Here is a 14,259-nt window from a genome sequence, read left to right as displayed (position 1 = left end):
AACCTCATTACATAATCCTAATACATTCACTCCACGGAAACGAGCTAAAAAGTTTAGGAATCTTGGGTCTGTGGGGTTGGAAATAAGATGGAAATTGCGATCCACGATACCAGTTCAAAATCATTACATATTTTAATGATAGTAATTAAATTAAATTAATTTAATTTATAAATTAAAATAAATATAATTTTAAATAATATATTATATTTATTATATTTATTTTATATAAATAAATATAATTTATTTAAATAAATAATTTAATTATTTTATAATTATTTTATATAAATAAATATATAAATGTGTACTCCATAGTTTCATTTCGTCAAGCAATCGTGCGCTGGACCATTTACTGCAAAGAAAATATAAAAACCTTCATGACAATTTCGGCCAAAAATGCCAAATTTCAAGTTTCCATTTTATGTAATTAGAAGGCCGTGCGAGAATTCCATGGAAAAAAGTGTGCGCAAAAGAACCCATTCCAACAGAATGAGCAATCCTTTGTTTCCATGGACACAAACTCCACGAGTTTATGAGACAATTCTAGTATCGCACCTTCTAATAACTCTTATTTTTTTGGCATTAATTTTAGCACTGTGCCAATTTTATGCCAATTTCGTGCCAATTTTAGCACATCATATTTTTGGCATGCCATTTTTAAACCTCAATCTCTTTTGGCGTGCCAATTTCATGCCAATTTTTTAGCACGCCAATTCTACGTTATAAAAATAAATTTCCAAATAAATTAGTATTTAGCCGATTCCATGGAAACTGCGTGTCCACAGAATCATTCCACCGACTACTCCTTTGTCTTCACGATCAAAAAATTTATGAATTTAACCACTCACGTCCATCCTAAAAATTAAATTCCCAATGAAATAAAAGTTCCCATGGAAACCATGGAAACAAAATCCACCCCCAATTTATATGCACGCCCCCCCCCAGCAACCACTTGTAGCAACCACAAACAGGTGCACTGCACACACCACCGCTTCACTCCGCACCGCATTCCATCAACCAAACCCTTTTTTTAATACCCTTCTTCAGAAGCCACTACTACTGCCATGGAGCTTCTTCATCTTCTTCCACTTTCTTACGTAATAACATCCCATGGTAACGCATCTCTCCTATCCTACAATAATTTCCCTAACAGTAGCAACCTGTTACTCCACAACCATGGAGATATCCTCGCCATGGCAACGTTTTTTATTCTCCTCTCAATAAAAAAAACTTCTGGAATTTGACTCCTTCTTTTCTTCTCCACTACATCTCTCCTGAAGTAGCAGCTCCTTGTGTTTTTATTCAAATTTTTTAATAATTTCCATGACAACTTTATAAAAATAAAAAACCATGACAACCAACGGAGAAAGCAAACCGGGGCCTAGTAACCCAACAAATTATCCCATAGCAACGCAAATGTTGGCGGATAAATACCTCTCATACACAGAACAAAGACTTTATAATCCACAGCAACCGAATTTTTTAACCTCGTTGCTTAGTAACCAACTTTTATACCATGGGAATTTTACACCCACTTCGACGTTACAGCCAATTATGCGAAGTTCACGGCCGAAGAAGCAGTTCATTTGTAAATTTTGTCAGAGGCAGTTTACAAAGAGTTATAATTTGCTAATTCACGAGAGGACGCATACGGATGAGAGGCCGTTCTCGTGCGATATTTGTGGGAAGGCCTTTAGGAGGCAGGACCATTTAAGAGATCATCGGTGAGTTGCCATGGGGATTTATTTTTTAGTTGGCATGGGGATTTATATGGTAACCATGGAAATTAATTTTACGTAATTTATCTCCATAGCTACATCCACAGCAAGGAAAAACCCTTTAAATGCACGGAATGCGGCAAGGGTTTCTGTCAATCCCGAACCCTCGCGGTCCACAAAATCCTCCACCTCGACGAGTCCCCCCACAAATGCCCCGTCTGCGCACGCGCCTTCAACCAGCGCTCCAATTTAAAAACCCACCTCCTGACCCACACCGACCTCAAACCTTATGAATGCACCACCTGCTCCAAAGTTTTTCGGAGAAATTGCGATTTACGAAGACACACCCTCACCCACTCTTTGTCCATCGAAGAGGATTTCCATGACAACAAAGACGTTAATAAAAAAACCATGGAAACCAAGCCCAACAACGAGTCTGATTCCGACTCTGACATAGAAACCACCACCGGAGGCGTAGCATCAGACTCCTCAGAAATCGACGTGGACGTGGTTGGCCTTGGCAACAACGACCAGTTTCCACTGGGGGGGAAATCCACCGGAGGGAAATTGGGCTTCACCATCGACGAGATCATGAGCAGGAAATGAATGTGTAATTTTATAAAAATCCCTGTAATTTATTGTGCCATATGCTTTAATTTAATTTTTTTTGATCTCTAATTAAATCGCCATGGAAACATTTTGTTAATAAAAATATTTATTTTATAGCACCGGTTTCTTTTTCTCACTAGAAATAAAAAAAATAAAATCATTTATTTAGCGGTTCCATGGCAACGTCGTCTTCGGTTGTCATGGCAACGGGTTGGTTGTCGTTAAAATTAATCTCTTTGGCTTTGGAAATTATGATAAGATCGATTAGAAAGGCTATCAGCATTATGGAGCCCGTCAGTCCTGCATAGTTACAGAAAATTTATTAGTTGCCATGGAAATTAAATTTAAAAAAAAATAAAATCACCATGGAAATAGAGCCTAAATTTATCCCCATCGTAGACCCAGCAGTGGCCACCCCCGCTGTCACACCCACTGCCCCCCCAAAGCACACAGGCCTGGTCAACCACGGTCCCATAAATCACCGGGCAGGGAACGTTCCCAAACAGGCCGATGGCACATTGGATTAGCCCTGCGGATTCATAATTTTTAGTTGCCATGGCAACAAAATTAATTAAATATTGGTATCCATGGCAACTAACCCAACGCCATGGCCTTGTCCCTGGGCTCGACGCAGCGGAGGGTGAGCAGCATGGAGCCCACCTCGCTCGTGGAATGGACGAGAACGATGGTCATGAAAATGGCGAGATAGAGGGGGAAGTAGGGGCACGAGGGGGAGGGGCAGGGGGAGGGCGTGGCCATGTGGTGGGTGTGGTTCTGGATACAGCTGCAGTCCGTGTACTGTAATGGGGGGGGGGGATTTTTTTTAAATTAGTGTTTCCTTGGAAATTTGTAAAATATAATGTTTAGAAGAAATATTGGCGTGCTAAGTTTTTGGCACAGAAATTGGCGTGCTAAAAATTGGCACAAAAATTAGCACAGAAATTGGCAGAGATATTGGCGTGCCAAAAAATTAGCACAGAAATGGCACAAAAAATGGCACAGAAATTGGCAGAGATATTGGCATGCCAAAAAATTAGCACAGAAATGGCACAAAAAATGGCACGCCAAAAATCATCCAAAAAAATCACCATGGTAACGTTCCCCACTGTCTCCACCCCCGTACACCCAGCATGGCACGGGCTGAGATAAGTCTGCATATCCGAACCACAAACGGGAGAATAATTATTCGCACACGTCGTGCACGAAGGCGTCAAACACGATGGTTTCCTAGGAAACAAAAAAAAATCATCACCATGGCAACCATAAATCGCATAGCCCGAGTCATATACTCACCCCAAATCGTAACTCCCAATTTCCACCGTATCCACACCACACCCCACCCCTGACAGTAAAAAAATCCCCCCTGCATACACCCCCGCGCACAACCCCACCCACACGGCCACCTTCACCCCACTTGTCTCCCTCCTCCTGATCCAAACCCCACTGCCAAAAATCCCCACGCCCATGACCAAAATCCCCCCGATCCCCGTGACGATATTCGCCTCAAAGGCCGCCAATTTAAACTGACTCTCCAAATATTTGGGCAAAAAAGTGTACAACCCTGAGATAGGCAACAAGTGAAAAACCGAAGAAAATGTCCTTAGCAACAGGATCCTGTTGCTTAGCAACCGTTTAATCGCCGAGGGAAAATTCCCTAGCGACCGATTCTGCTTCGTTGCCATGGCAGTTGAATTCGAGAGTCGTTGTGGAAACATGCACATGAAAAATGATGTTACTAAGAGTAAAAAGGATATTAGCAACATCCCCAACCACCACGCCCCCAGCCATCGGGGGTCCGTGGGGGGGAAGGGGGGTGGACTCAGGGGGTGGATGTACAGGCGGGTGCAGAGCGATCCTAAGATAAATCCCGTGACGGGGCCCAGGATTCGAACACCGATCGTTATTGCTATGGAAATTAAATTTTATTATTTCCATGGCAACAAAAAAATCCTAGAGTAACCATGACAACTCACAAAAATACACCGGCGAATCTCTATTAGCAACGTTATCATCCAGATAAGGAATCCCGAGCGTAAAAATCGCAGTATTTCCGAACCCAATCGATAGCAAACTGGCAAAAATGATCCCAAAAATATAGTATTTCTTTTCATCAAAATCAGTCTCCATGGGAACGCAGTCACTGGTTTCATTTTGCAAGGTTGCGCAAAACTCGACAGTCTCATTCCCTCCTCCTGACATTGTAAACTTTGTAAAATCTTGCGAAGGTAGTAAAAAATGGGGTGAAGCGCAGAGTAACGTCGCAAAGGCGAAGAGCGCAGAGCCGAAACCCATCCAGCGCGGACGGTGCCCTTGGCCCGCGTAGTACGGGAGGAAGAGCGAGCTGCACACCTATGGTTTTTATTTTTTTTAGTTTTCGGTTTCCATGGCAACCAAAAAATATAAAAATATTAACCTAACCTGCCCCACTTCACTCGCCATCATCAAGGTCCCGATGGTCCTGCTCGGAATGTTGAACAATTTTTCGAGCGTCGTTATGACAGCGACGAAATACGTGTGAAAAGTCCCTTGCAAAACGCACGTGATGCAAAACACGATTAAAAATGCACGCCGGTTCGCGAAACATTGTAAAAATTGGGGGTGAAACTTTTCAAAACCGTAATAGGTGGGGATTATCTTTTCTTTTTTTACGGTGCTGGTTGCTATGGTTACCCGGGGGTGTGCTGGTTGCGATGGCAACAGGTCTGTTGTCTAGATAAAATAATTAATTAATTTAATAAAATCATAAAAAAATTGTGTAATTACCGTTTCCATGGCGACCAGTGATGGGAATTAATACCCATTTATTAACATTTTAATAAGAACATATTTGGGTTTTTTTTGTGGTTTGAACTCTTTACCGCCGTGTGGTTTGTGCTGGAAATGTTGGGGAGGGTGGGGGTCAGGCAGGTGGCGCGCGGGGAGCGTTGTTATGGGTGCGAGTCATTCTGTGGAGGAGGCGGAGTTAGGGGTACGTCTCTTGAATGGGAGGAGCTTGATTTGCATAGAGTTTGTAATTTTTTTGGTTGCCATAGTTTTCTTTGGGTTGGGTTTTATGCTAATTTTTGGGTGTCACGATTTTTGGTGGAGTGAGAGATGCGATGATTATAGAGAAGATGTGAAGAGAGGTGATGGTAGAATTTTGTTGTCATGGGAACTTTGATGCAAAGGATGATTGCGATTGAAAAGTGAGGAATTTGCATAAATTTTACTCTCTTCTCTACCCATTTTTCATTTGTCCAAAATGAAGGTTTTCGAATGTGCTTTTTTTAATGAAGGATGCGACGACGAGGATAAAATAGTGAGGAACTTGAGAAACTCTGAATATTTTGTGTCCATTTCCTTTAAAGTAAAGGAAACTTTCTGCACCCAATTTCCGGCGGTGCAATCGTCGCTGAAACCACTGGAATTATATTCCCGCAGGAATAAAAATAATCCGCAAATTTAACTCTGGTTTTGAGACACATTCCCCACACGAAAAATTTGCGCACCAAAAAAATCCCAAAATCTCGACACAAACATCCCCACCACTCGACTGCTGGAGAAAAAAAGCATTCTTTACACACACACAAATTTCCAATGCTTAAAACCGAAACGATAATCGACGATAATCCAGAGCCAACAGGTCGTCCAGGAAATGAGACACACGACGACTCTCATTTTGCAATGCAATGCTCAGATTCAATGGTCAGAAATCAGTCCAACAAATCGAAATTATCACACATTCAAATAGGATAAACACTTAGATAAACACTTTGTAGAATTCAAAAATTCGTAAAAAAAAAGCAAGATTTATTTCAATCTCATTAAAATTGCTTTAAAAAATGAGGTTAAAGAAAATTTCATATCTTTCGACTTGAGGGGATAAAGAAAAGAAATCAACAAATATTAAACGATATTATGACATTTTGTAATGTTTCTTGTTTTTTAAGCGCGTCTGTTTTTTAAAATTAATGGATGATTTTTACAAGAATACTTAATTTCGGTGTCCACTGAAAAAGTTTCGGTCCAAAAAACAATCACATTCAAGAGTGCAGTTCTCTTGTTCTCTGGTGCGAATGCGAGAAAGCAAAGTAAATTTTGATGATGGCCAGAGTCACACAAATCGCTCAGATATCAAATCTCAAATTTATAAGAGTAACGATTTCAAAGTGAGATTAATCTACAGGAAATTGAACAACGACGCATTCAAATTGTGTCCAGGAAATGAATGAGATTTGTGAGACACAACTCTTTAAAAAAAATCAGAATGCTTAATGAAAATCCCTTAAAAAAAAGAGTAAAAAAAAAGAACCACGTGAAATATTCTCTGTGAAATTCTAATCTCTAATATTTGATTTCTTGAAATGCATATGGGAATCTCGCCCCGTTAAAAATTTCTCTCTACCAATTAAGACTCGTCTCAATCCGAAATCATCCCCCAAATTTAGGACACAAAACTTTAACGGCCCGACCTCCAAATAGCATCTAATCTTCACCCAAAAATTATCCCCACCCTTAAAATCACACCAGATTCGTAAACCCCAGTCCAGATCTCAATCTCGATTACACAAATAACCCTCCAAAGACACACCGAGAGAGAAGAGCAAACAAATCTTTGATCGAGTAACACGACTCTAATTTACAAAAGTGTGAGGAGACGACGATTTTCAGCTAATTTGTTAATCTCTCTAACTCTCTGCTGACATTTCATGAGACGATGTTTCAATTAAACGACACTAAAATTGAGCAGTAAATTCCTCTGATATTTTCAGTCCAAACATAATTTATTTAAATTATTATATCAATTCTGCATAAAAATTTACAAAGTCTAGAAACCCAATTTTTTTCATACAAATACTTTTAATGAGTTATAAAATCGATTTATTGGAATTAGTAAATGCCGTGATTTTTAATTTAATACCAACAAAACAAAACTGAAAACCCCACTAATAATAAAACACAAAAAACGACCCCTCACCAGAATTAACCCAGAATTAATCCCAAAAACACCAACAAATCACCCCAAAAACCCCATATAAAACAACACCCAATAAAATCCCCCCCCCCAAACCCAATCTAACGCTAAACACCAATCAACCTCCAAATATTGACCGACACGGAAAAGCAATCTCATCCACTCACTCTGCAAACATTTCAATTAGTTTCCATAACACCTTGTTTGCTACAATTTGTTGGATATACATTACAATATTCCCTTTATACCATCCCCGGTGGTCACCATGGCAACCACGCCCTTTTTTTATTAGCCTCTCTCTGTGTGGTCATATGTTTCTCTCTTTGTGTCGTCTGAACAATTTATCGCCTCGTTGGCTAGGTGACAAATTGGGTACGTTTCCGTGGTGACAGTTTTTCTCTCTCTCACTCACTCCATCGCATCTTTGTAACTTACGAATTGTAACTCTGTGGGGCAAGGTGCGAATGATAAACATCCTTCGTAACACAGGACGTGATTATTATTTAGGAAGTTTGCAAAGGGATGTTTGCCGTTTTTTTTTATTAAATGATTGCCATGGGGATTTTCGTAGAGCTTTTTCAGCCCCCACTAATATCACTAAATATCTCACACCCACATAACCCACACAACTTGAGTAACCATGGCAACCTAGACACACCTGAGAGTCGAGCCTCGTCTCTCCCTCTCAGAGAGAAAAGGTGATCATCTCAAAACGACTTTAGTCAAAGCTTGAGAGTTCCACAGACATGTTCTTTACTCCACTTTGAGACTTTCATTTCGCGTAAAGTTTGTAATAATAAATCACCATAGCAACATGTTTGCGATAATCTCCTCCCCCCACGACCTCACCACTTCTTCCTCATCCCGCTACCGGCACCGGCACCACCCCCACCGCCACCAGCTGTACTGCCAATTTTGTCAGCGTCGCTTCACGAAATCCTACAATTTGATGGTCCACGAAAGATCACATTTCGAAATTCGAAGGAATGAAAACGACTCAGCGACCGCGTACGTTTGCGACGTTTGCGGGAAGGGCTGGAAGTCCAGGGAGCAGTTGAGGGAGCATCGGTTAGTGTTTCCATAGTTTTTTATTTTTATTTATTTTCCATGGAAACTTTATAAAAATCTCACCCCGCCCCTTTTCTACTCTCTAAAATCAAAAGCTAATCAAATTCCATCCTCGATTTGCCCCGTTGGAATTAAATTTAAAAGATGAAACAAAATTTCCATGGTGATTTACAAAATCTAATTTAATTTAATTGAATTTCAGTTCTCAGCATTCGCCCGGAGGGTCCTCGACTTCATCAAATTCGTCAAATTCTTCTTTCTACTTTTATTGATGTTTTTTTTATGTGGAGTGTAATTTTTTGTAACCATGGAAACGAGCGGATTTGTATATAGTTTTTAGTAAATAACGGATTTTTTTTGTATATTTTTATTGATCTCGTTTAAATAAATTTTTGTTTTTAAATGGAAATTTTGAGGGGTTTTGAGGCAAGTTGAGACGATGGATTTATTTGGCATGCGTTGTATTTTTATTTCTATGGCAACGGTTTCTATAGAAACATGACAAAGATTGCGACCACAAACGACTTAATCGACTTGACAATAAAATTTCCATGGAAACTTGCATAGAAAAAAAGGAAAGAAAAGAAACAAGTGTCGTCGTGTGTCGGTCGTGTGTTTGAGATTTTTTTTTGTCTGCTGCGAGCCCTTTTCATCGCGATATTGTAGTGAAGAAGTGAGAGAGGTTTTTTTGTGGAGGAGAGTTTGTTGTCATGGAAATTTTTTTTATTTTTAAATTGGTTTCTAAGGGGGTGGGGTTTAATAAAATTAAAAGAGGAGGTTTTAATTTTTCTATAAAATTAAAATTTTAAAATTCTAAATAAAAAATCCAAAATTTCCATAACTCCCAAAAAACCCCACCCACCCCCACCCCACCCTAAAAACCAACACCCTGCACAACCAAAAACAAAAATTCCATGACGACGGCATTCCTGTGTTTAAAATTTCTCATGACTACGATCGAGTGAGAGAGAGAGAGAGAAAAAGTTCAAAAAGTTCAAGTATTCTCGAAGGGAAACCGTGGGAAACGGGCGTACGCGATCTTTATGGAATTCTTCTTCTAAGGTTGCCATACACACGGTGATGAAGATGATGATGATGATGAGCGTGTGCTGGGAGGTGGTCAGCAGTTGATCACAAAAAACACATCTTTTTTACCTTGGTAACTAGGGTGTCGTCTTTTTTTTGTGGTTGTTGGCATGGAAATTGTTTCTAATTTTGCCATGGGAACTTTGATTTTTTACAAATGTTACCATGGGAATTTATATTTTTAAAATAGTGTTACCATGGAAATTAAAATTTCAAAAAATAAAACTCCGGCAACCTTATTATCCACAACTTTTTCCTCTCACCTCATCTCACCTTTTTATAAACCACACACAATAATACCAAAACATCTCCACGGCAACAGCAAAAAACTCTCCCATCTCCAAACCCACGCATAGACAACTCGTTTTTCTCTCTCCACCACAACCCATCATCGCATGTGACCTTTCGTCTGACTTTTTGTCTATTTTTTTCTCATCTCTCAACGTTGCCCTGGGAACGAAAGAAAAGAAACGATTATTGTTCACATCTCCTTTCTCGACTCGACTCTTCTTCTCTCGACTAAAAAAAAATTGGGCGTGTGGCGTTTGAGAGTTTTTTTGAATTCCTTTCTCCGCACTTGTTGCCATGGAATTTTTTTAAAAACCTTGTCAACGCACGCGTTTATTCTCTCCAATCAAGATATGACAACTATTTTATCCCCTTGTGCTTATAAAAAATCGAGGGACCTCACACTTTGTCAAGAAGAAGCCACACAGGGTGTTTTTTTATATAGTTACGATGGAATGTTGTTGCCATGGTTTTTTTATATTTTATTTATTGTTTATAAAAAAAAATGTTGTCATGGTTTTTTTTACACTTATAAATTGATTGTCTTTATACAATAAATAAATAAAACCTATTTCATAATGTCGGAAATGAGAAAGGTGGATTTTTTCTTGGTTTTACTCGCATCTCGGGAATCCAAATCCGTCACGCTGTCCGAATCGGGATCGTCAATTTGCAAGTTGTGAACCTCGGATAAGTGGCGGCGGAGGTCGCAGTTTCTCCGAAAAACTTTGGAGCAGGTGGTGCATTCGTAAGGTTTGAGGTCGGTGTGGGTCAGGAGGTGGGTTTTTAAATTGGAGCGCTGGTTAAAGGCGCGTGCGCAGACGGGGCATTTGTGGGGGGACTCGTCGAGGTGGAGGATTTTGTGGACCGCGAGGGTTCGGGATTGACAGAAACCCTTTCCGCATTCCGTGCATTTAAAGGGTTTTTCCTTGCTGTGGATGTAGCTATGGAGATAAATTACGTAAAATTAATTTCCATGGTTACTATTAGCATACGAGCTTCTTCGGATGCTATGTAATTAGCGCGTGCTGCTAATTGTCATGGTTATTATATTTGCATAATTTTATGCTAAAAATTCTAATAATTCACCACGGCAACGAAAATCTCAATATCCTCCCCAAAAAAAGTAATAATATCCATGACAACACTCATATTCACACACTACTCTCTCTATTAACAAATCCGCCCCCAATAAATCCCCACAGAGAGATGGAAAAAGCAAACAGTCGTCATGGAGATGAAACGAGCCGACGATTCAATTACTCTCTTCTGCTGACAAACAAACAACATATCGCCACTGATTACTCTCTCAACTTTTTTTGAGAGTGCCGATTGATAAAAATATTGTATCGTCGGCTCGATTCATCCTGCGTCGCTTTGATCTTTTTTTTAACTAACCGTTTCCATGACAACAATATTTTAATATAATATTTCCATGACAACCAAAAAATTATTTCCATGACAACCAAAAGAAAAAACTCCTCACCGATGATCCCTCAAGTGATCCTGCCTCCTAAACGCCTTCCCGCAGATATCGCACGAATAAGGCCGCTCATCCGTATGCGTCCTTTCGTGAATTAACAAATTGTAACTTTTTGTAAAGTGTCTTTGACAATATTTGCAGATAAATTGCTTCTTTGGCCGTGAACTCCTCCCTCCGGTCGTCACCGGAGTCGTCGTAGTTGTGGTTGCCGTGGCAACGACGGAAGATCTTTGTTGCCTGGTTAAATCCTGAGGTTGTTGTTGCTGTGGAAACAATCTTGGTTGTTGATGATGGTGATTTAAATTGGTTTCCGTGGCAACGGCAATTCTTCGTAAATCTTCAGAAGAGTATAAAATATTTCGTTGTTGGGAGTTGTAAAATGCGGCGGCTTGGAGGAGAAGGTTTAATTGGAGGAGGTCCATGTTGCCATGGTTACCGTGGAGATTTGGGAACATTAAGGTGGGGTTGGCCAGGAAGAAGTTGAGGGGGTGGTGCGGGGGGAGGGGGTGGGGGGTGGCAGAGGGGGTGCTGGTGGTGGGTGTGGTGGAGGATGAAGTGGTGGTGCGATTGTCCATTTGGGAATTTATTTTATTTTTCTCTGGTTGCTATGGAAACGGGCACACCCCTTGTGAGAGAGAGAGAAGAGTCTCTGATGGCCCCGTATGAACTACTGGGTGCAGGAGCTGGCTGTGCATCTGTCGGGAGCACTTTGGGAGAACTGACTCTGATCCAAAAAATGTGCTGCAGAAGTTGGTGAGTTCTGGCTGCTGAGGATTCTCTCATTTCTCATATTGAAGGTACGGATTCTTCACGGGTGCTGCTTTGTGTGGGGGTGATTTTTTATGGGAGGTTGTTGCCATGGGGGGTTTTTAGGGGGGGTTTTGTGGGGGATGTTCCTTTCCATGGTTTCTATGGGGAAATAAAGTAGATTTCTACAGTTTCCATGGAAATTTTTAAAAGTCTCATTTTGCCTCAATTGTCTCATATTTAATTTATTCGTTTATCGGTTGTCATGGAAATAATTTTAATATTTTTTTTTATATAACACACCCTGATTAACTAAAGTAATCAAAATAATTACCCCCCCCCAACCCCCTCGAAAAACACAAAAAAATAAAATCCATTCCAAAAACTACAGTGGCAACTACCACACTTTTCTCCTACTATCACCATGCCAACAAAAATTCCGTCACAAGAAGTGTCACCACCGCATCTCTTCTCAAACCCATAAATCAAATGTCTCACAACAAAAATGTCGTCTCATTGTCTAGGCGACAAAAAAAAGTCATAAAAAAAATGACATAAAACTTCATGAAAACCCATCAAAAAATTAACCAAATTTCCATGGCAACCACACCCACTTCACAAGCCACCCACTTCTTCACATTCCTAAAAAATTTCCAAAAAAAATCTCCATGGCAACCATAAAATCGAATCAGAAGCCGAAATCTCTAAAGCCAACCCACGAACTCGTAACGTCCCACTTTCTTCCCGTTTCGCCTGCGTCTCAACGAATCCGTGGTCAAGGAGGCGGAGTCATGGCGACGACCAATCGGAGATGGATTTTTACCAGACGACCAGTTTTTTTTGTGTGTTTGAAACCCGTGGGAAATTTTCCACCGTGGGAAGTTGTGAATAATTATTTATTCAATGTTGCCATGATGATTTTTCGTGTGGTGATTTATTTATTTTTGTGTGGGTTTTTTGAGGGGGGTGGGGGTGGGGTGGGTGGGGTTCCAATGCAATGGCTGTTTGCAGGGCAGGGGGGGTAGGCGGATTTTTGGTTATGAGTTTTTGTAACTCCTAATTTTTATTATCAGTTTCCATGGTTTTTTGGTGAAAAGTTTCCATGGAAATAATAAGTTTCTTCAATTTTGCATTTGCTTTTATCACGCGAAATGCGACGTGAGCGCCATCTATCGTTTGGTTTTGTAAATAAATGAAATCTGAAATTTGTGACGTCATTATATTTTTTTGGATTTCCATGGAAATTTCGCATTTTTTAATTTAATAAATAATTTTTAAACATGAAATTTCCATGGAATTTATGTTGCATTTTTATAAAAAAATTTAATTTATTAATTCGTTATATTTTCCATAATTATTAAAATTTGACATAATTTTTTCAAAAAACAATTCCATGACAATAAATAATGTATATAAATTAACAGTTTCCATGGCAACCACGCGACTTGGTGGAAAGTGGTGGAGTGGTGATAAAAAAGCGTGAAAATAGAGATGACTCATGGCAACAGGATGTCGTGGTCTTGATTAAATTCTTCTGCGAATTTGACGTCATTGTTTTGTCCGTTGCGTCATCGTTGTTATTGTGCCTTTGGTTTTACTAGCACCTCGGGCCCGTCGGGGGCGGGTGGGCTGTGAGTGTGCGTGGGATTTTTTTGGTTTTAATTGCTAATTAATATATTCATTATTTCTAAAGACAAAGTTAAATTTTTCTTAATGACAATTTGTTCTTGGTGTCATGTAACTAGACTCTCGCAGATAACCACTCAGATTTTTTTGTCCGCATTTATTTTTGAACAAATAGTAGATAAAAATTACGGATCGGCGCCGCTTATTATAATCGCCGAAAGCACTTCAGGCCTTTTAAGATGTCTGTTTGTCCGTCCGTCTGCCGTCTGTAGGCACGATCACTCTTTTTAAACATACACTATCGGCTTAAAATTTTGCATACTTCATCTTCAGGCAAAAAGTAAGGATGAATTCGGAGATGGACATGATCGGTCAAGTGATTGGTCGGTGAGGGTCATTTAGGTGGATCAGGTGGACCGCATAAAAATTTAAATGTCATAGAAACGATCCAAATTTGCCGAAGTGGCTGAAATTTGGCACGAAGTTAATGATTATAATCGCAATAATCGGTTACTGTGAATACCACTAATATATCACGAAATTATATGCAAATCATATACTACTGTTCAGCCAGTATTAATAGTCTCAATTCCTTGGAAATTTTTCTGAGAGGTTATTTGGTTTTGGGAAAATAATGTAAATTATCTGCCAGGAAATCTTTCAGATTTGTTTCAGACTATTAA

The 14,259-nt window shown here is 39.8% G+C and overlaps 4 protein-coding genes across 4 annotated transcripts; 2 read left to right on the top strand and 2 right to left on the bottom strand.

Moving 5' to 3' along the window:
- Positions 1 to 1,059: 1,059 nt before the first annotated feature.
- On the top strand, positions 1,060 to 2,443 carry LOC110846603 (protein sister of odd and bowel). Its single transcript, XM_022093409.2, has 2 exons — positions 1,060 to 1,721; positions 1,811 to 2,443. The coding sequence occupies exons 1-2, from the start codon at positions 1,348 to 1,350 to the stop codon at positions 2,319 to 2,321; spliced, it is 885 nt and encodes a 294-aa protein (XP_021949101.1). The 5' UTR covers positions 1,060 to 1,347; the 3' UTR covers positions 2,322 to 2,443.
- On the bottom strand, positions 2,409 to 5,239 carry LOC110846602 (solute carrier organic anion transporter family member 74D). Its single transcript, XM_022093408.2, has 8 exons — positions 5,088 to 5,239; positions 4,743 to 5,033; positions 4,298 to 4,673; positions 3,618 to 4,230; positions 3,413 to 3,551; positions 2,924 to 3,122; positions 2,689 to 2,853; positions 2,409 to 2,624 (listed from the first exon to the last, which is right to left on the bottom strand). The coding sequence occupies exons 1-8, from the start codon at positions 5,094 to 5,096 to the stop codon at positions 2,482 to 2,484; spliced, it is 1,935 nt and encodes a 644-aa protein (XP_021949100.1). The 5' UTR covers positions 5,097 to 5,239; the 3' UTR covers positions 2,409 to 2,481.
- Positions 5,240 to 7,961: 2,722 nt separating this feature from the next.
- LOC110847629 (protein drumstick) lies at positions 7,962 to 8,755 on the top strand. The gene is made up of 2 exons (XM_022094607.2): positions 7,962 to 8,346; positions 8,549 to 8,755. The coding sequence occupies exons 1-2, from the start codon at positions 8,093 to 8,095 to the stop codon at positions 8,616 to 8,618; spliced, it is 324 nt and encodes a 107-aa protein (XP_021950299.1). The 5' UTR covers positions 7,962 to 8,092; the 3' UTR covers positions 8,619 to 8,755.
- Positions 8,756 to 10,201: 1,446 nt separating this feature from the next.
- Positions 10,202 to 12,082, bottom strand: LOC110846243 (protein odd-skipped-related 2). Its single transcript, XM_022092929.2, has 2 exons — positions 11,207 to 12,082; positions 10,202 to 10,664 (listed from the first exon to the last, which is right to left on the bottom strand). The coding sequence occupies exons 1-2, from the start codon at positions 11,776 to 11,778 to the stop codon at positions 10,289 to 10,291; spliced, it is 948 nt and encodes a 315-aa protein (XP_021948621.2). The 5' UTR covers positions 11,779 to 12,082; the 3' UTR covers positions 10,202 to 10,288.
- Positions 12,083 to 14,259: the final 2,177 nt, after the last annotated feature.

This window comes from Folsomia candida, unplaced genomic scaffold (genome assembly GCF_002217175.1).
Source record: "Folsomia candida strain VU population unplaced genomic scaffold, ASM221717v1 Fcan01_Sc003, whole genome shotgun sequence".
NCBI lineage: Eukaryota > Metazoa > Arthropoda > Collembola > Entomobryomorpha > Isotomidae > Folsomia > Folsomia candida.
Note: the sequence above shows the minus strand (reverse complement) of the source record. Positions and strands in the feature narration are given on the sequence as shown.

Excerpts from the sequence above, each read along its gene's own strand:
- LOC110846603 (XM_022093409.2), top strand. The coding sequence starts at position 1,348 with ATGACAACCAACGGAGAAAGCAAACCGGGGCCTAGTAACCCAACAAAT. Across the intron at positions 1,722-1,810 it reads GACCATTTAAGAGATCATCG|CTACATCCACAGCAAGGAAA; the intron begins GTGAGTTGCCAT and ends TTATCTCCATAG.
- LOC110846602 (XM_022093408.2), bottom strand. Across the intron at positions 3,123-3,412 it reads CAGTGGGGAACGTTACCATG|TACACGGACTGCAGCTGTAT; the intron begins GTGATTTTTTTG and ends CCCCCATTACAG. Across the intron at positions 2,625-2,688 it reads ATTTAGGCTCTATTTCCATG|GACTGACGGGCTCCATAATG; the intron begins GTGATTTTATTT and ends GTAACTATGCAG.
- LOC110847629 (XM_022094607.2), top strand. The coding sequence starts at position 8,093 with ATGTTTGCGATAATCTCCTCCCCCCACGACCTCACCACTTCTTCCTCA. Across the intron at positions 8,347-8,548 it reads GAGCAGTTGAGGGAGCATCG|TTCTCAGCATTCGCCCGGAG; the intron begins GTTAGTGTTTCC and ends ATTGAATTTCAG.
- LOC110846243 (XM_022092929.2), bottom strand. The coding sequence starts at position 11,778 with ATGGACAATCGCACCACCACTTCATCCTCCACCACACCCACCACCAGC. Across the intron at positions 10,665-11,206 it reads GATCACTTGAGGGATCATCG|CTACATCCACAGCAAGGAAA; the intron begins GTGAGGAGTTTT and ends TTATCTCCATAG.